This window comes from Orbicella franksi, chromosome 2 (assembly GCF_964199315.1).
Source record: "Orbicella franksi chromosome 2, jaOrbFran1.1, whole genome shotgun sequence".
Taxonomy (NCBI): domain Eukaryota; kingdom Metazoa; phylum Cnidaria; class Anthozoa; order Scleractinia; family Merulinidae; genus Orbicella; species Orbicella franksi.
Genome location: NC_138146.1, coordinates 16,547,988 through 16,569,588, shown reverse-complemented (window position 1 = coordinate 16,569,588; position 21,601 = coordinate 16,547,988). Strand labels below are relative to the sequence as shown.

At 39.4% G+C, this 21,601-nt stretch overlaps 2 protein-coding genes across 3 annotated transcripts in view; both read left to right on the top strand.

Annotated features, from left to right (window-relative positions):
• Positions 1-121: 121 nt before the first annotated feature.
• Positions 122-9,164, top strand: LOC145478289 (uncharacterized). The gene is made up of 4 exons (XM_081456250.1): positions 122-566; positions 2,889-3,047; positions 3,559-3,808; positions 5,869-9,164. The coding sequence occupies exons 1-3, from the start codon at positions 282-284 to the stop codon at positions 3,805-3,807; spliced, it is 693 nt and encodes a 230-aa protein (XP_081312376.1). The 5' UTR covers positions 122-281; the 3' UTR covers position 3,808; positions 5,869-9,164.
• Positions 9,165-12,625: 3,461 nt separating this feature from the next.
• Positions 12,626-21,601, top strand: part of LOC145478249 (uncharacterized) — a 29,590-nt gene continuing 20,614 nt past the window's right edge. For both annotated transcript variants that reach the window (XM_081456197.1, XM_081456196.1), the window contains exon 1: positions 12,626-12,769. The gene's annotated coding sequence lies outside the window, so the exon portion shown is untranslated. The remainder of the gene's footprint in view (positions 12,770-21,601) is intronic.

Genomic DNA, 21,601 nt, shown 5'->3' with positions numbered 1-21,601 from the left:
TGACGAACTTCCATATCCACGTAATTTTTTCTCAGACTTTTTGTTTGATCTTGCCCAGGTTTCCTTGAGTGCGTGCTATTTCCTGATCACAACTGTTACCTTTGATATCCGCCACGGCTCAGCCAAAAATTTTGAAACAAGGAAATGACGAAAAAACAACGGAAAGATCCGAACTGGAAAGAAAATCAGGGTGACATTTTTAGATTAGGGCCCAGTCTTCTCTCACAGCTCAGCGGTTATCAATCAAATATTTATGAGTTTGTGATCGAAGAAACTCTAAAATGGCGATGGAGGCTGCTCCAACTTCCCCGCAATTAACAAACTACGCTCCGCAAAATACTGCCACGGTAACTCACACGGTGCCTGCCTCGCATACAACAGTAAATCTTATACAGCCTGAACAAGGGAAAGGTCTTTACATTGTCGATCCTTCCCAGCAACATGCGTTACAGATGTTCGGAAGTCCCGATCAGAGAACCTTCATGGCGAACCCCGTTGAATTTAATCCTGCGGCCGGAACAATAACAACAACCGCTGTTTCTAATGGAAATGGACAAATTACCATGGTAAGTATTATTAAAATGGCTTACAACACTCAGCAAGGGTTGTAGTCCAATAGCATTCGAGTACAGAATTGGAGTTTGCGAGAAAACGCCGTCTCGTGTGTTCGATCTTTCTAACGACGCGTACCCCGTTCGTCCGTCGGGGCACTTAACGGCACGAATTCGTCGCCAGAAACACGTACAAACTATCACATTAGTGGTTTCTCGTGAGCTTTAGAGTTTACCAGGTCTCTGGAAATTCAACCTGTCGGCTAAGTTGTGAATTTAAAACCGTCCAATCGAGAAATATCGCTGGAACTGCTTCGCTATTGGTCTAAGCGCTGGCAATGTGCATGACTGAACTTTTGTTTGTATTGAAATGAGTGAGCACACATATAAGCACGGAACGGTACACGGTGGATTTTCATATACCAATCACGTCCAAGATATTGGAGTATAGAAAAGACGAATAAAAAAGCTACAGTTTCTCTTGCGAAAGCTTTCCTTTTAGCTTCCGTGAACCAAAACTCACGCCTTGCATTTTAATGAACACAGCAGATGTTTTTCGTTGTCTGCAGTTCTATCGCACTTCTCCCGGAACACTATTTATGTGACTCGGTAGTTCACGCTTATGTGATTTGTGGTCTATTTTTACGTCAGTATATTAACAGTCTTCCTCAATTTTAGGGTTCGAAATTTAGCACAAATCGATAAAAGTAAACACTGGTGACTTTTACAGTCATTGTTCGCCAAAGGCCGGAAGGGATATTTTTGTAAGTTCGCAGTTGATATCATTTTCATTCTCTTCACGATCGTGTACGTTGCAGCTTGACTGATAGAGTTTTAAAAACTTTCATATCATCATTGGCTTTTGTCAAAAAATTGAGTAACAGCTGTATACAGGTGTTAATTTTGTCATATCTGACAAATTGTACACTGTAATGTGAAAGCAGAGTTACACAAAGCAAAACCTTCTAGAGGGAGAAGACGACAGCAGTCTGGAAATTAGAAAGTTTTTAAATAGTTTCATGGTTTGGCTCATGTGCAAGCTATGGCATGGGTATAAAGTGCCTTTTTAGCTTCTGTACCGAACCACATGTAGTTCAGCAACTGTGGGCTACAATTTGTGCAAGCAGAGTGACTAATGCCCAGATTTCTTGGAGGATATCAATGGATTTACTCAGAAAAATGTTTAGTTTAACTAGTGTCATACATCAAGTCACAAATAAATATGTGAGTGTCCATCATTATTCGGGCCAAAGGATGTATTCTTGGCTACTCACGTCTGATTGGTTTATAAACAGTGGAATTGAGTGGTGCATGGGAGTTGGAGCATACAAAATTAAAAGAATTTTCATGAGAAATATAACATCTATTGGTGCATTTTCATAACTGAGTACAAAATTTTTTGAGGAACATTTCCTTGAGATTCATTAGCTGGCTTGCAGTAGAGGTTTCTTGAATATCCTGGGTACTTTAGGTGCATTCTGAAGACATCAAAATGAGCTGCAAAGCCATGACAAAAAAAGCCTTGTACAGTGAAACCCCGCTCTACAGACACCCGCTTAATACGGACACCTGCTTCTGATGGACAGTTTTCTTTGTCCCGACAACTAAAAGGCTCATATATTTTCTCTCAAATTAGCCTGCTTAATACGGACACCCGGATAATGCGGACACTTTATCATGTCCCTTTGGTGTCCGTATTAATGGGGTTCTACGGTATAACGATCTGCTCTTGATGAACTTTGATTTATCATGTCAGAGTTAAACCACTCTCTCAGCATGTGCTCTCAACGGGTAGACAAAGACATTGCAAAATTGGTTCTTCAATAACTTATTCCATAGAGAGTGTGAAATCATGGTATTTCAAGGTTGATGCTAGTGTTTGCGTGAGTGAAAACAACAACTGACGACAAAAACTGCCATCATTCCATCTCATCATGTGCCAATGCAATGGATCTTTGACCATAGTTTGCCATACATGTATTTTGTAACAAATCAAGAAATCAAGAAACCTAGAGTGTGTTGAACTCCACCCTCTATCTCTTCATACTGCATATTCATCTTTTCTTCTTTATTCGTCTTTCCTTTCCCATTCTTGAAGGATAGGGGTGGACTTTGCAATGTACATGATTTATTGGGCAGACGTTCGGTTGCTTCAGTCATCCAGAGCTATTTCTAAAATCACATTTGACCTCATACGTGTCCAACTGTAAATTGTTGCAGTAACAAACTACAAACTGTCACTCATTGTTTAAATGATTATGCAAATTTATGATTTAAAATTACATTTATTTTTGTTTTGAAATATTGTGTTGTTTTTGTTCCTCTGTATTTAACCAGATGAATGGACAAGCTTTAGGAAGTCAGAGACTACCAGTTGCCATGGAAACTTTGGATGAACCACTTTACGTCAACGCAAAACAGTACCACAGAATAATAAAAAGACGGCAAGCAAGAGCAAAGCTCGAAGCTGAGGGAAAAATACCAAAAGTTCGAAAGGTTAGTTTGTATTTTTGTTGAATTTCACTAGTACAGCTGTTGCATTTCTTTGCAGGCATCACCGACAAAGTGAAAAAAGCTGAAAAAAGTAATGTCAAATTTGGACTCTGTCAGAGTTCACTTCTACACTAAACATCATGAATAACTTGAGGAAATTGAAGGCATTTGACTTACACCTGTAGCGAATAGGAAAATAATTTGAAGCGTAATGTTCTTTCCAATTAAAGAATGTGTCAGTTAGAAAACATTGTAAATACATGTCGCGATAAAAGTGATTTTTTTGTTTTGATGCATTTTGCAATAACAAATGCGACTAAGTCATATTTTGTAAAAAGCATCAAACAAAAGAAGCACTTTTATCAATTGAAACTAAAAAAACCCTGGTACCTAGAAACCACACTCTACACATGAAAGAATATCTAGAATTATCAGCAGCTCAGATATTGAGACTTCAATGTTTTACTAGTAATCGATAATATTAACTTGTATGTTTTTTGGCAACAATTTTTAGAAATATCTCCATGAGTCAAGGCATCAGCATGCTTGCAGAAGGAGAAGGAGCAACGGGGGTCGCTTTGTTACCAAACCTGAGCAAGAACCAGGAATACAGGATGGTGGAGTAGGAGATGGCCAAGTATTCCAGGAGGGCATGGTACCATCTCAGGAACATGATCCACAAGAACAGGCATACAGTGTTGTCCCAGCTCCTGAGCCGAACAGAGTACAAATGACGAGTCAGGCTCCTGAGCAAACAGAATAAGGTGATTATAGCCAAATATTATTTATATACTGCTTCCAGATGGCTCCTTAGCAATTCTGAGAAATAAAATTAAAATCGAGGAACATAAATCTAAGCCACAAATAAATATGTGAGAGAGGGATGTTACTAAAACTGGTAACGAGGAACGAGGATTGAACAGGGAGTGGGGAACTGGGAACGGGAGTCTGGGAACAAGTGTACAGCGGTAACCCGCCTAAGAATTCAACATGGCGGCAAAGGGAAAGAAAAGGGAACAATTTGGGGAAATGTAAGGAAGTGTTACGGTTGTAAACTTTAGTTTCTACCAGCTGTGCCTCAAAGTCCAATATGGTAAGTACTGAGAAAAACAAAGCACGAAATAGCGCCTGGGAAGAAAATCGAATCGGTATTATCACATGCTACCCCAATGGGTCAGTACCAAACCTGAGTAAGAAATTCAGACTGCAGACTGGGTACAAAATGCAGACTAGGTACAAAATGCAGACTGCAGACTGGGTACAAAACGCAGACAGAGAATAAAGAATGTTTTTCATCTGATACATGACAGCATGTCATCTAAAAACATACCGAGTGTCATGCAGTCGCTTTTCCACGGTCATCTTTCACCAACATTAGCATTATTGTGGAATATTCCTAGCTCGTTTCTTCATATATTTTGTCTTTAACAAAGCGGCTGGCCAGGCCACAGGTTATTTATCTGCTGCTCACCTGATTTGCCAGCTGACTTGCCGATCTCCGAAAGGCCGCCTTTCTAGCTTCCAAATGCGAAGGCAGCAGACAACCCACGTTCACTGATGCTCATGTGTTATGTCACTTGTCCTCGATATCATATTGCGTGTTGCTATTTTTAAATATTGATATGACAGCTCGTGCACAAAGTGAGAAGATATGAGTAGACTATGAAGGCTTGAAATTCTGTGTAAGAAAGACTGTGGCCTGACCGACTGGCGGACGTAGCTTGTGATAATACAGGATTATACCGATTCGATTTTCACCCCAGGCGCCATTTCATGCTTTGTTTATCCCAGTACCAATCGGACTCTTCTTTAACAAGAACGTACTGGGCCATGATCTGGTGGCACAGCCGGTAGAAACTCACGTTTACAACTGTAACACTTCCTCACATTTCCCCAAATCGTTCCCTTTTCTTTTCTTTTGTCCGCCACGTTGAATTTTCACGCAGGGTACTGCTGTAAACTTGTTCCCAGACTCCCGTTCCCGGTTCCCGGTTCCCAGTCCCCCATTCCCTGTTCCCCGTTCCCCGTTCCCTGTTACCAGTTTTAGTAACATCCGTGAGAAAGCCACCTATTGTAGCTACATGTACCGTTCTGCATGAAAGTAATGCAAGATATTAATAAATTGTAAATTATGTTAGTATTGTTAAATTGTAAGTTATGTTAGCACTGTAAGTAGAGTGGGTAATTTTTGTATGTAATGTAATGTTATTGTTGCAATAGAAAAAAAAAAAAAATAAGGTGTTTATTATTGTTGTTATAGTTAAAACATTAAGCATTGTGGCTGCTGCATGTCGTGTCATTTTCAGGAGACACTGTGTAAGACACACTACTACATGTATGATACCTGGATGCCCTTCTAACTAATGGCTTAGTCATACAGGGTATTTATAAAATCAGGGTGACTAATGGATTGACCTTATTCTGGAATAATAGCATATTCTGGAATATTCTATAAGAGCTATTTCATCTGCTTGTGGAACAATCCAAGCATGTGTTATTTTAGTGCATTTGGAAGCAACCCTTTTAATTGCTCGCACCAAAGAAAAAAAGAAAACGAAAAAGAGCACCTCTTTCATTCTCCTTCCAAATCTGAGAGTATGGTTATTTAATGAGTAAGTACAATACAACATGAAATAACATGAAATGTGTAAGTACAATACAACATGAAATAACATGAAATGTCGTCAAAATTCCAGAATTGCTTCCAGTCTGTGGTAGATACTTGGTTACTGGTAGTTTAGGGGTTAAACTGTTAAATGGTAATGTATTTTTATAAACAGAATTTTACACTCTTGCTCATTTCAACTTTGCTTTTCTTTTTCAGATACCTATCTTCTTGGCAAACAATATTATAAAGTTGATACGTGTAGAATGCTTTCAAGTGGTGGTCATTGAAATATCCCTTAAGTAATCTGAGATTCAGTATGTAAATACACAGTCACAAGCCTTATCACTTGGGATGTTCACTGTATACCACAGAAAATAATGGAAGAATTATTTTATTCTGTACTGAGTTTTCAGTGGGAATAAACCAGTAGCTGTGATGGGTGTGGCACATCATGGTAGAAAAACAACCTGTAGGATACAGCTAAAGGTGCTTTGGTTTTTGCAGCCTTCTGAAGTTTGATTGTATCCTCCAGAACTTGGGGAAAAATTTAAGAGTTTTAGTCCTTTAAGTCCAGCTCCAAATTATTCATACACCTAGAGCTGTTCTCTGTATTTGTCGTCAGTATTTTCAAAGCTGTACATGTATGCTTTGGTCAGGTTTTTTATTATTAACTTAGGCTTACATACTCAGGGTTCTCAGATTAAGCAGCGTAAAATAATGGATTAATGTACATAAATATAAATTATCTTTTACTAGAGTGGTTTTCAATTGAGTGTCATAAAACCAAAGCCAAAGTAATAGCTCAAGGTAATCACAAAGGACAAATGAGACTATCCAAGGAACCAATCAATATACAAAATAAAGATATGTAGCAGACTGTTACAAAGTGCGAGCTAATCACAATGGTCAATTCCCTCTATGAGATTTGCCTGCAGGGAATCATGGTAGTTGTATTCGTAATCTTGGTCTGGATATTTGTTTTGATGAATACAACTACCATGATTCCCTGCAGACATGTCTCATAGAGGAAATTAGCCATTGGTTTTGGTTATACCTCTGATTGGATGAAAACGTGGAACAAGTTTTTTAAGCCAATTGTGAGGCATGGTAATGCAACACCAATTACTTTTTGACACTCAAGTGAAAACTGCTCTAAGTACTTATTAAGTAGCTTATATCACAGAAAACAAGTTCAGTGGTTGCACACAGACGGCCCTGTCAGAATGTCCTTGCAGTCAGCAGTTTTGCCTCCTACAGTAAATTATTTGCCACCTACTTCACACTGAAGTTCCTTAATCCTGAATTTTAACAAATCCATCTGTGGTCTTCACTGCTTTCTACTTCTGTTATCCTGCATTTTGACAGGGCTGACATAGAACTGTATTATCTTATTTATGCAAAATCAGCTACACATGATAAATGACATACAGAGATACTTTAAATTGTGAGTGAAATACTGGAATAAATGTATAGTGACACAGGCCAATAGGCTATTTCAGAGATTTTTTATTTTCAGAGTTACCTGGTGTCTCTATTTCAAAAGGAGTCTTTGTGCAAAACCTTTCTAAATATGAAAATAAGTTTGAAGACATGATTGTGAATATATGATCTTTCATATATTCACTTGTAAAATAAGTTTGATTTGCATGAAAATGAACCTGTAGGCGGAACTCATTTCATATGTGTGGTTTCACACAAAGACTTGTTTTGACACAGAGGCAAAAGGCAACTCAGAAATGGCCTATTGATGATTTTTTTTAACCTAAGCCAGCTGTGTAATATGCTAGTTTTTTCTTCATTGGACATTTTTTCAATTTCAAATCTTTCAATGACTGGTATTGTGACAGGTTTTTTACTCCTTCCCACCGAAGCATCTCGCAGATTTCATGGTGTTATTTTTCTTAGCAATCTGTATTTCCAACTTGTTCATTTATAATTATTATTTAGAAAGTAGTGTAGAAAGTGGTGTTCACTGATTTCATTTGTATGGCAACACACTTTGGAGAGTGGTCTTATGCACAACCTTGAAAGTTAGAACCAACTTGCTCAGTCACAGTATGACAAACAGTATCACATAACAGTATTTGGATGGTCGCCCATTAGATTTTCATGTACAGACTTAAAAGTTGTATTTTTTTTCTTTTGGATTGCTTCAAAAGCTACTAGTTACTCTGTATTTTTGACTCTTGAGTGCTTTTACATGATGGCCATGTTCACATCTTTGAATTATGGAATTTCTCTCCTTTGGGAATTGAGTTCTTGTGTTATGTGAAAGAAAATGCTCTGACTATTCTCTTTAATCTTTAGAAAAGTAGTTTACTGCTTTCCTGGTGGTATGGGCCCATGGCCAGGAGAATGGAAACAAATTATTAGTTGCGTGGGTACTTAAACATTGGTATGATCTGTGTGGGCTAGCTTGTATACACAGTTACCAGCCTAGTGGACATTTCAGTCTGAAAGTCAGGCTAAGGATTGTGTAGTAAAGGCAAAAGTTGGAAAAACTGTCTTGCATAGTAGTCAGTATAAAAGGTGTCAATGCTCTTGTATTATGCATGGATATAATTTCAAAACAACTGGAGTTAGCCTGCGAACAGGCTCCCAGTAAGCCCGAACGAAGCGAGGGAGCCTCCCCTGTCCCCGCCCCGATCGCTTTGCTCTCCAAATTCTTCTGTTTCATGCCCACCAAAATTTTTTTCCGTCCTCACCAGGAGCCTGTTTGCAGGCTAAACTGGAGTCTGCTGCCTCATCATCAGTGATATGAATGCAACACATCAGTGAGATGAACGGATTTTGTTTTTTTACATTTTACCTCCACATATTTTCAAGAACATTTACATCGTGTAAAAAATGTCCATTAGGCAATTGGGTTGTCAACTTAACAGTACACTGTTTGAGGTAGGAAGAGGTTGCCTTGCTCTGTTAGACTCTGGACACTCAAACCATAAATGCTTGAATTTTTTTGTACATTTTTTGGTAATTACGGCATGAAGGCTCCTCATATTAACAGAAGTGTTTCATGTTCTAACACCAAATAAAGGCTTATCTTTGTCATCATGAGAAGAGCTCTCATGCTGTAGCTCCCCCCCAAAAATGTACAAAAATGCCAAGTGACTATGGTCTGAGTATCCTTAGTGTAAGGTTGTCTCAATAATTGTGACCATTCTCATTGTAGTGATTTCACAATAGATTTGTCAAGCCTCCTTATAGACTCATTGAACCTTCAGTGTCTCTATCATTCAAGTTGTTGTCCTTTGTAAGTTCCTATCTTGATTCAATATCAGTTTGATACAAGATTTAGGGCTGTAATAGATTCTTTTGGCAGTGGCTATTTGTGTAGGAAATATACCCCTATCGTTGGATGTTAAGTTTTTTTTTTTCTGTACTGGTAAGAAGCCATGACTGTGTCATTGTAATTTATAGCAGAAAATAAAGTGCATTTCTAAACAAACTACACAGTTATGTATCCATTAGAAAGAGTGCAGTTTAATTAAAAATACACTTGCACCGTTTTTGGCAAGAGTTCTTGTGCTGAAAGATTCAAGCCTGTAGGGGGGTGGGGGGTGGGGGGGTGCTATAGAAAGTTTTACATGGGTAGACTCTGCCCTGACAGCCAACCCCTTACCCTTTTATATTCCATTTTGAAAGAAAAGGTACCCCTTTCGTACACCTTTAATATTGAAAAAAGGTCCCCCTTTCACATGCTTTTATGACTGCCCCCTATTACGAATAAATCGTCAAAAAAGGAAATATTGTCATTTTCATGTAGGGCTTCATAAATTAAATTATACAGCCATAAGGTGCGTCAGGCGGCAGATTTCCCTTCCGTTTTATATACCTCAACTTCTGAAATCCTGACCCCTTTATATACCTGAGGACTGAAAAGATACCCCTCCTGGGAAGAGCCTCGCCGTGTAGGCCATTATTGGGAGTACGCCCCCAGGAGTAGGTGTTGTATAATTTGGATAAATTTAAATTGCTTATGAGGGAGGCTTTTCCCTTATTGTCCAGTGAGTTCTTTAATGCTGTATTTAAGTGTTCTGCGTATTAAGTGCGGACTTATTTTCTGTTTTAAACAGTCAGCCCTTTAAAACAAGGATGTTTCTTTTCGTATTGACCAATTCAATCGTTGCATAGAACAGGGATTGCTTAACTTCAGGGAACTTGGTCCCCATCTTGACTGAATCAGTGCATTAAAACAGGGAACTTATAGTTCCTGGCTTGACCAATCAGTGCTTTAACACAGGGAACTTAGTTGCCGTCTTGACCAATGAGTTCCTTACACATGTAAAACAGTGAACTTGGTTCCTGTCTTGACCAATCAGTGTTTTAAAAGCAGGGAACTTACTAGTTCCCATCTTGACCAATCAGTGCTCTAAAACAGGGAACTTAGTTCTTATCTTGACCAATCAGTGTTTTAAAACAGGGAACTTAGTTCTTATCTTGACCAATCAGTGCTCTGAAACAGGGAACTTAGTTCTTATCTTGACCAATCAGTGTTTTAAAACAGGGAACTTAGTTCTTATCTTGACCAATCAGTGCTCTGAAACAGGGAACTTAGTTCTTATCTTAACCAATCAGTGCTCTGAAACAGGGAACTTAGTTACCGTCTTGACCAATCAGTGCTCTAAAACAGGGAACTTAGTTCTTATCTTGACCAATCAGCGCTCTGAAACAGAGAACTTAGTTCCCATCTTGACCAATCAGTGCTCTAAACCAGGGAACTTAGTTCTTATCTTGACCAATCAGTGCTCTGAAACAGGGAACTTAGTTCCCGTCTTGACCAATTCGTGCTCTAAAACAGGGAACTTAGTTCCTGTCTTGACCAATCAGTGTTTTAAAAAAGGGAACTTAGTTCCCGTCTTGACCAATCAGTGCTCTTAAGCAGGGAATTTAGTTCCTGTCTTTACCAATCACCGGGACCAATCAGTGCTCTAAAGCAGGGAATTTAGTTCCCGTCTTGACCAATCAGTGTTTTAAAACAGGGAACTTAGTTCCCGGTTTGACCAATCAGTGTTTTAAAACTGGGAACTTAGTTCCCATCTTGACCATTCAGTGCTTTAAAACAGGGAACTTAGTTCCCTTCTTCACCAGTCAGTGTTTTAAAACGGGGAACTTAGTTCCCGGTTTGACCAATCAGTGTTGTAAAAGAGGTAACTTTCAATTAAACATGTTTTGTAAAACCGAGTTTTATGAAACTTCGTTTAATGAAACCTGGTTTAGTTGGTGTGAATGGGGTGTCACAGTGATATGTGTATCCCCGTGATATGTGTATCCCCGCACACATATCACTAGTGATATGTGTATCCCCTGTGGGGATACACAAAACACTGATACGCGCCTGGGCATTCAACGAACAAAATCGCGACTCGGTTGCGAGGTTCCGACGAGCGCTGTAAAGAGTAGGAGAAACCAGAAATGAATTCGCGCCCAACGGAGCAGATTAGGATTTCTTGAGTTTGGTTGAGTTCCAACCGATTCGATTGTATATCTGACTAAAACTTCGAACAGCGGATACGCACATCACTAATTATTTCATGGCGCAGTGATCTCAGTGTGTATCCCCTAAACACAGCCGTTAGATTGGCTATCTACTTGATCGAAGAAAATGGCCAATTATTGCCGAAACGTGCTGGCTGCTTACTCGCTACGACGTTTATACCCAGGTTGAGGTTTGCGGAGTTTGCAACTCGAATGTCTAAATATCTAAACTGAAATCGCGTGCAGGGGATACACATATCACTAATTATTTCATGGCGCAGTGATATGTGTATCCCCAGAAACACAACTGTTATAATATAGCGCATCAACCTTGTCAAAACTGCAGGCAATATTAGCACCCGACGTTTTTACACGGCTTGGGTTCACTGAAGTTTGAAACTCGATAATTCCACTAAAAACGCGTGCACGCGTGCACGGGATAATAAGGGATACACATATCACTGATTATTTCATGAACTAGTGATATGTGTATCCCCATGGACACAGCTGTTATATTGGCTTTCTACCCAAGAAGAAAAATGCCCATAACATTTGCATTGTCAAAACTGGCTTGCTAGAAATATTCTCACCCGGCATTTATTCATAGCTTGGGATTTCTGGAGTTTCACTGACCTCGGTTGTACATATAGTACACCGTCGCCGACCGCATGCAGGGGATACACATATCACTAATTATTACATGGCGCAGTGATATGTGTATCCCCTGAAGACAGCCGTAATCTAGGCTAACTGCCGAAGAATAAACGTCGAATATTATGAAACGTGCTAGCAATATTCGCAGTATAGCAATGTATACAGCTTGAGACTTAACATATCTTACAAAAAGTCGAACTGAAAAGCGGGTGCAGGGGATACACGAGTGCCACTAATCATTTTATGGCGATCGGGTCGAAGCCGTGATATGTGTTTCACTCCACGAATAATTCAGATGCAAACAAGGCGATGAACAGTGGAGAATATGCGTTACTCGAGGGGTGAGAATGTACCGCGCAATTAATATCGTCCTAGAAATCCGGTGCCGTGAAATTCAAATTGAAATATATCTAGATCCATTTGGTGTTCAACTTTAAATTCATTATATCCTGCTCGCAGAAAACCAGTTAGGATCAAGAACACAATTCCAGCAGCAGATACGTAAACTTTTTCAACTACAAAAATTGAGATTTGTGTTTTAAGCCTGTTTGGGTTAGTCGTTCGTCCAGTAAGCGACCGGACGACGAGAGCGCTTTCAAGGAGGATATTGCTTTTTTAAAGTAGAGGGGAGGGGGGTGGGGGATACACATATCACTGGTCGCCATTTTGGAGGGGATACACATATCAGTAGTGATATGTGTGCGGGGATACACATATCACGGGGATACACATATCACTGTGACAGGGGTATTAGTTTCCCGCTTGACCAATCAGTGAACAAATACACTACAATACTGATTACATGACGTACCTCTCGTGAAAAGACAACAAAATGGCGTCCAAAGTTCCCTTGGAATTTTGGTAGTCCTATTCTAAAGTGATCTACCTTGTAACGGCAGCCAGTTCAGGGCCAAATAGATCAGTGAGATATCGTTGAAATAGTCTCTACCGATCGCTTCCCTTCACAAACTAAGCAAAGCCTGAGGTGAGTATCGAAACGTTGCTATCGGGGATTATTTTAAATAACATTTGAGCGTATACTTAAGTTCACTTTTACTTATATTTTCAACGGTGGTGATGCCCTACACCAAAGGTCTCGGGTTTTTAATGTAAGCTGAAGGTAACGGTTTAAAATGACAGCTTTGGACTTATAAAAGTGTTAAAACGACAGCTTTTGACTTCTGGGGGAAGGAAAAGACTAACAATGAATTGGTTCGCTGAGTTGAGGTTCGAAAAATGGAGGTGTCGAGAAAGATTCACCTAGATCCACTGAAGAAAGATCCATCTAGATCCACTACAACGAATGCTTTCTTTGTCAGTATTTGTTAAGTCCTAAACTTTCTAAATTCGGAATATTTTTCAGGATTTCGTAATTCTTAAGAGAGTCATAAATGGCCGAAGTCTCCTACATGTATTGCGACTCAAGTTCAGCAAACTTTAATTTGAATGGGGCGATCTGTTTCTGAAATTGTTACAGAATTGATCCAAATAACTTAAGCCACGCGCGGATCTGGGCTGTTAGGTTTTGGTGAATTCATAAATGCTTCATGTTTTCAAAATTGATTAATTTATCGCGTAGTCTCTTTCGCAGCCGTTATTGCGAAGGAATCTGCATCGTATCTATGACGGGAAAAATACAATACTGATTGTTTTCAATGTCACGCAATAAAAAAATAAATACAACACCAATACAGTACTAGTGGATAAAGTCAAGAAATAGATAAAGAAGATCATTATTTTTCTTAGTGTTAGGTCTTTGCGTTTTCCCAAACTTAAGACATTCGTATAAATTTTTCACAGAACTTTACGGAGCCCACAGTACGGAAACGCCATGTTGGATTACCTTTGTGGCCAACTAAATATGGCGGTCGGAAATATTTTAAACATCTGGAACTTACTTTAGCTATCTAGGCGATCGATTATCTGTATTGAACAAATGAGCATTTGCAATTAAGCACATTTCCTAATGCTCCAACTTCTGAAAAGGCTAAATAACTTGAGATAGTTATATATTTTTCTACAAACGCGATCGTAGCTCCATGTCACGCTCCACTGCCATCAAAATACTCTGTTTCAATTTTAAACAGATATAAATTTACCATCTCTTATGCCTGGCTCTCAAGTTTTGTCTATGTACACGTATTTAGAGAGGTAAAATTCGAGACATCTAACAAATCGGGGCGTCTGACATATAGGGGCATCTGACAAATAGGGGCGTCTGACAAATAGGGGCATCTGACATATGGGGCATCTGACAAATAGGGGCGTCTGACAAATAGGGGCATCTGACATATAGGGGCGTCTTACAAATAGGTGCATCTGACAAATAGGGGCATCTGACAAATAGGGGCGTCTGACAAATAGGGGCGTCTGACATATAGGGGCATCTGACAAATAGGGGCGTCTGACATATAGGGGCATCTGACAAATAGGGGCGTCTGACAAATAGGGGCGTCTGACAAATAGGGGCATCTGACATATAGGGGCGTCTTACAAATAGGTGCATCTGACAAATAGGTGCATCTGACAAATAGGGGCGTCTGACAAATAGGGGCGTCTGACAAATAGGGGCATCTGACATATAGGGGCGTCTTACAAATAGGTGCATCTGACAAATAGGTGCATCTGACATATAGGGGCGTCTGCCAAATAGGGGCATCTGACATATAGGGGCATCTGACAAATAGGGGCATCTGACATATAGGGGGATCTGACATATAGGGGCGTCTTACAAATAGGTGCATCTGACAAATAGGGGCGTCTGACAAATAGGTGCATCTAACATATAGGGGCACATGACATATAGGGGCATCTGACATATAGGGGCATCTGACAAATAGGGTCATCTGACATATAGGGGGATCTAACAAATAGGGGCATCTGACAAATAGGGGCGTCTTACAAATAGGGGCATTGTATTCTACTTCAGTGCCAGAAAGTTGAATCAACATTGCTATAATTTAAACTACTGCATTGCCTAAAATAACTTTAACATATTCTTACTTTCACGCGCTTGGACTCCCGACATTTTCGAGGTCCTGCTTACCTGAAAGATAGACAATTTGAAATTGAACTTTTCGATTTGTTTTTCCTTGCCCGTGAAACATGTCTTTCCTCTTACATGCAAGTCATGGCAGGCGAGCATAATCCATCATGCGGAATGGTTGGACGGTCTTGGTCATTCACCATTGCAATGCTTTTAAAGTGTGATCAAGCATGCTGTTCTTCTCAACGGAAGGTTAATTAAGGCACTTCAGGAGTCAGCATTATTCACACAAAGTAAAAAATCCACAATTGTCTTCCAAATGAAAATGGACCCCGATTTGATTTGGGAACGCCGGGTAAGTACATTATGTAGAGGGCGAATGATAAAAATGAGAGTTTTTTTCACACAAAGTAAAAAATCAGTACTTGTCTTGCAAATGATAATGAGCTCCGATTTGATGTGGGAGCGCTAGCTAAGTACAGTATATAGAGGGCGAATGATTGAAATGAGCGACTTCTTTACAAAAAGTAAAAAAAATCCGTAGTTCTCTTTAAAGTGAAAATAGGGACCGTTTTCATGAAGAAGCGCTAGCCAAGTATAGTAAAAAAAAGGGCGAAAGATTGAAATGAGAGACTCTTTAACACAAACTAAAAATTCCGTAATTGTCTTCCAAATAAAAATGGACCTCGATTTGATGTGGGAGCGCTAGCTAAGTACAGTATATAGAGGGCGAATGATTGAAATGAGCGACTTCTTCACAAAAAATAGAAAAATCCGTAATTGTCTTTCAAATGAAAATAGGGCCCGTTCTCATGGGGAAGCGCTAGCTAAGTATAGTATATAGAGGGCAAATGATTGAAATGAGCGACTTCTTCACAAAAAATAGAAAAATCCGTAATTGTCTTTCAAATGAAAATAGGGCCCGTTTTCATGGGGAAGCGCTAGCTAAGTATAGTATATAGAGGGCGAATGATTGAAATGAGCGACTTCTTCACAAAAAATAGAAAAATCCGTAATTGTCTTTCAAATGAAAATAGGGCCTGTTCTAATGGGGAAGCGCTAGCTAAGTATAGTATATAGAGGGCGAATGATTGAAATGAACGACTTCTTCACAAAAAATAAAAAAATCCGTAATTGTCTTTCAAATGAAAACAGGGTCCGTTCTCATGGGGAAGCGCTAGCTAAGTATAGTATATAGAGGGCGAATGATTGAAATGAGCGACTTCGTCACAAAAAATAGAAAAATCCGTAATTGTCTTTCAAATGAAAATAGGGTCCGTTTTCCTGGGGAAGCGCTAGCTAAGTATAGTATATAGAGGGCGAATGATTGAAATGAGCGACTTCTTCACAAAAAATAAAAAAATCCGTAATTGTCTTTCAAATGAAAATAGGGCCCGTTTTCATGGGGAAGCGCTAGCTAAGTATAGTATATAGAGGGCGAATGATTGAAATGAGCGACTTCTTCACAAAAAATAGAAAAATCCGTAATTGTCTTTCAAATGAAAATAGGGCCCGTTCTCATGGGGAAGCGCTAGCTAAGTATAGTATATAGAGGGCGAATGATTGAAATGAGCGACTTCTTCACAAAAAATAAAAAAATCCGTAATTGTCTTTCAAATGAAAATAGGGCCCGTTCTCATGGGGAAGCGCTAGCTAAGTATAGTATATAGAGGGCGAATGATTGAAATGAGCGACTTCTTCACAAAAAATAGAAAAATCCGTAATTGTCTTTCAAATGAAAATAGGGTCCGTTTTCCTGGGGAAGCGCTAGCTAAGTATAGTATATAGAGGGCGAATGATTGAAATGAGCGACTTCTTCACAAAAAATAAAAAAATCCGTAATTGTCTTTCAAATGAAAATAGGGTCCATTTTCATGGGGAAGTGTTAGCTAAGTATAGTATATAGAGGGCGAATGATTGAAATGAGTGACTTCTTCACAAAAAATAAAAAAATCCGTAATTGTCTTTCAAATGAAAATAGGGCCCGTTCTCATGGGGAAGCGCTAGCTAAGTATAGTATATAGAGGGCGAATGATTGAAATGAGAGACTTTTTCACACAAAGTCAAAAATCTGTAGTTGTCTTTCAAATGAAAATAGGCCCCGTTTTCATGGGGGAGCACTAACAAAGTACAGTATGTAGAGGGCAAATGATTGAAATGAGCGACTTCTTCACAAAAAGTAAAAAAATCCGTAGTTGTCTTTCAAATGTAAATGGGCCCCGTTTTGATGGGAAAAACTAGCTAAGTACAGTTTATAGAGGGCAAATGATTGAAATGAGAGACTTTTTAACACAAAGTAAAAAATCCGTACGGTACTTGTCTTTCAAATGAAAATGGGCCCCGCTTTCACGGGGAGCACTAGCTAAGTACAGCTTATATAGGGCGATTGATTGAAATGTGACTCACACAAAGTAAAAAATCCGTAATTATCTTTCAAATGTAAATGGGCCCCGTTTTCATGGGGAAGCGTTAGCTAAGTAGATTGTGCAGAGAGCGAATGATTGAAATGAGAGAGTCTTTCACAAAAAGTAAAAAAACGGTAATTGTCTTTCCAGCGTAAATGGGCCCCGTTTTGATGGGAAAAACAAGCTAAGTACAGTTTAGAGAGGGCGAATGATTGAAATGAGAAACTTTTTCACACAAAGTAAAAGATCAGAAATTGTCTCAGTTTCAAATGTAATATGGGTGAGCACGAGCTAAGTACAGCAGCTGGAAGGCACGCGAGATATAAATGAGAGAATTTTCACATAAAGCTTCCGTTGGCGGGAATTACTCAATACAGAGTTTGTATGGGTGTTCAAACAGGGTTTTGTGACGGCGGTAGTAACTAGAGCTGTCCGCTTACGAGAGTGTCCACTTTCAAAAGATAATGAATGGCAACAGAATACATTTGTAGAAAAAAACTATGATGTCCGATCAACTCTTAGAAACCGGCATCGCCAATATCTCACACTCCTATATGTCAGATGCCCCGATATGTCAGATGCCCCGATATGTCAGATGCCCCTATTTGTCAGATACACCTAATTGTCAGATGCCCCTATATGTCAGATGCCCCTATATGTCATGTGCCCCTATATGTCAGACGCCCCTATCTGTCAGACGCCCCTATCTGTCAGACGCCCCGATATGTCAGACGCCCCGATATGTCAGATGCCCCGATATGTCAGATGCCCCTATTTGTCAGATACACCTAATTGTCAGATGCCCCTATATGTCAGATGCCCCTATATGTCATGTGCCCCTATATGTCAGACGCCCCTATCTGTCAGACGCCCCTATCTGTCAGACGCCCCTATTTGTCAGATGCCCCTATATGTCAGATGCCCCTATATGTCATGTGCCCCTATTTGTCAGATGCCCCTATACGTCAGACGCCCGTATATGTCAGATGCCCCAATTTGTTAGATCCCCCTATATGTCAGAAGACCCTATTTGCCAAATGCCCCTATATGTCAGATGCCCCTATATGTCAGATGCCCCTATTTGTCAGATGCACCTATTTGTAAGACGCCCCTATATGTCAGATGCCCCTATATGTCAGATGCCCCTGTTTGTCAGATGCCCCTATATGTCAGACGCCCCTATTTGTCAAACGCCCCTATTTGTCAGATGCCCCTATATGTCAGATGCCCCTATATGTCAGATGCCCCTATTTGTCATGTGCCCCTATATGTCAGGTGCGTGAAGTATACAAGAGAAATGCTGAAACATTAATATATGCTGTTTGCCGTAAATGGGAATTATTAATATCTCCAATCTTACCTCTCTAAATACGTGCACGTAAAACAAAACTTGAGAGCCAGGCATAAGAGACGGGTAATTTATATCTGTTTACACTTCAACCACGCGTATTTTGATGGCAGTTGAGCGTGACACTGAATTACGATCGCGTTTGTAGAAAAATATATAACTATCTCAAGTTATTTAGCCTTTTTAGAAGTTAGAGCATTAGGAAAAGTGCTTAATTGTAAATGCTCCTTTTTTTCAATACAGATAATCAGTAGCCTAGATAGCGAAAATAAGCTCCAGATTATTTCCGGCCGCCATATTGGTTGACCACGAAAGTAATCCAACACGGCGTTTCCATACTGTGAGCTCCGTAATTTCATGCGAAACAGTTATATGAATGTCTTAAGTCTGGTAAAACGCAAAGACCTAATACTAAGAAAAATAATGATCCTCTTTATCTATTTCTTGACTTCATTCACTAATACTGTATTGGTGTTGTATTTATTTTTTTATTGCGTGACATTGAAAACAATCAGTATTGTATTTTTCCCGTCATAGATACGATGCAGATTCCTTCGCAATAACGGCTGCGAAAGAGACTACGCGATAAATTGATCAATTTTGAAAACATGAAGCATTTATGAATTCACCAAAACCTAACAGCCCAGATCCGCGCGTGGCTTAAGTTATTTGGATCAATTCTGTAACAATTTCAGAAACAGATCGCCCCATTCAAATTAAAGTTTACTGAACTTGAGTCGCAATACATGTAGGAGACTTCAGCCATTTATAGATCTCTTAAGAATTACGAAATCCTGAAAAATGCTCCACATTATTCATACTGAGACTTTGTGGAAATTTGTGGATCTAGTGAATCTAGATTTCTTGACACCTCCATTCTTCGAACCTCAGCTCAGCAAACCGATTTATTATTAATCTTTTTCTTCCTCTAATAGTCGCTACTGACTAGAAGTCAAAAGCTGTCATTTTAACACAAACCATTTATTGGTAGTGTGACACATTAACCATGCAGAGGTAATGATAAACTTTTGGTATTTTGATATAGTGCCCCTATATGTCAGACGCCCCTATATGTCAGACGCCCCTATTTGTCAGGTAACGTTACCAACCCTAGTGAATAATTTCCCTCTCGCTCTATATTATGAGGAAATAAACATTGAAATGATAACTATTTGTATCGATCACCTCCCCAAGCATATATCTGGCTGGTCATTTTACTCGTTGATATTCCCGGAGAAGCTGGAGTTTGTTAGTAGTCTACTTACTTGGTAAATAGTGCTTTTCATACATTCTGATTGGTTAAGGTGGCCGAACACAGTTTTCAAGTGCCTATGCCTAATTCACCATTAGTTTTAAGCTATTTATGCTTTGGCGGCCATTTTCTGCAAGAGTCAAGGTTAACAACAGAAGGGTTTATTCTCCCATTTTGGCTAAGGTGTGTGCTGTTGCCATGGCAACGGAGCTGGTTAGAAACAACGCTTGAAAAATGGTTTTTGTTTATTTAAAAAAATCCAGTCGTTAGAGTTTTTTCATCATTTGCCTACTACGAATTGACATTCAATCCCTTCCGTCAACACTATTCTAATAAAATTTTGACATAGACGATTTTTGTAATTCGCCGTAAATCATTTTCACTGCATGTTCTGTATTGTTAAAAATTCCTTATGTCAAAAATTAGATTTTTTGTGATAGATCATTCATGTGGTTTCTGAACTATTTTTTTTTTTGCCAAATTTCTTGAAATTCTAACGACTGGGGCATTAGAAATCGGCAAGTTTCTGCAAAAGCAATGACTGAGTTGCCAGTAATCGGATACCCGTGTTTGTACAAAGAACTCTGGGATCGTCATGGGGCAAACATTGCAAGTCGCTTGAAGGAAATGTATGGCGAAAAGTTGTTTTGACGCCCAAAAACATGGTTCTGGGGAGAGATCAACGCTTTTTCGCCATTGTTTTATCGCGAATGGATTTTGGCAATGTTGATACATGGAAAATGTAGGTTTTTGTTTGAATAACCGTGAAATAAGCGATAAAATTTACCGATAAACTCCCTTTGCTTGCGTGAGGTTTATTGTGAAATACATTGAAGAATATTGAAAATTTCAATACACTCCTGATCTCGAGAGGCTACCCAGAGCAAATGGTAGAAAAGACCCTCCGAGAAGTTAAATATAAAGACAGAAAAGAAGCTCTAAAACAGAAATCGAAAATTGCAGAAGGAACAGCTACCCTTTGTGTCGGGCAATTTCACTCAACCGTCAATACCAAACTTTGGAAAGGATAATCACGTAAAATGGCACTTTTAAAGACCAACACTCAGAGATATATTCAAGAAGCCACCCTTGATCTGTTATAGAAAAGGAAAATCACTGAAATATGTGCTTGTAAAAGCAAAACAAAGGCTTTGAGCAACATAGTAGCCACACAGCATGAGTCACGCGGACTCATTTGTCATTAAATCAACCCCAGACAGCACAATGATCACCAGCGGGCTTATTTCCAGTATTACTTGAATGACCGAGCTTTCAAATAAGCCAAAAGAAGCCTGTACACGACTTAAAAGGCTTTAGTGGGTTATTTCCTCTCGATTTATACCTAATTAATTTTGTAATATTTTCAGACCATAACGCGATGTAAATTTCACAATAAACCTCACGCAAGCAACAGTGTTTATCGGTAGATTTTGTCACATATTATACGGTTATAAATGGGGTTGACCACGCGAGACTTGGAGAAGGACTGTCGAAAGGGAGCCAGAAAAGGAAGGTTTAAGGACATGGGCAGCAGCAGCATTGGCTGCGGAGGACAGAACAGCCTGGAGGCAGAGAGCTTACGGCCCAATTCTCCACTTGGAGAACGGATAAATGATGATGATTATACGGTTATTCAAACAAAAACTTACATATTCCACATATCAACATTGCCCAAATCCATTTGCGATAAAAATGACAGCGAGAAAGCGTTGATCTCTCTCAAAAATCGTTTTCTTGTACCTCGAAACAACTTTTCGCCATACATTTCCTTCTAGCGACTAGCAATGTTTGCCCCCTGACGATCCCAGAGTTCTTCGCGCAAACAC

Bases quoted from the DNA above. Each gene is read 5' to 3' on its own strand.
- LOC145478289 (XM_081456250.1), top strand. From the start codon at position 282: ATGGCGATGGAGGCTGCTCCAACTTCCCCGCAATTAACAAACTACGCT. The intron at 567-2,888 runs GTAAGTATTATT...GTATTTAACCAG, and splicing joins GAAATGGACAAATTACCATG to ATGAATGGACAAGCTTTAGG. The intron at 3,048-3,558 runs GTTAGTTTGTAT...AACAATTTTTAG, and splicing joins AAATACCAAAAGTTCGAAAG to AAATATCTCCATGAGTCAAG.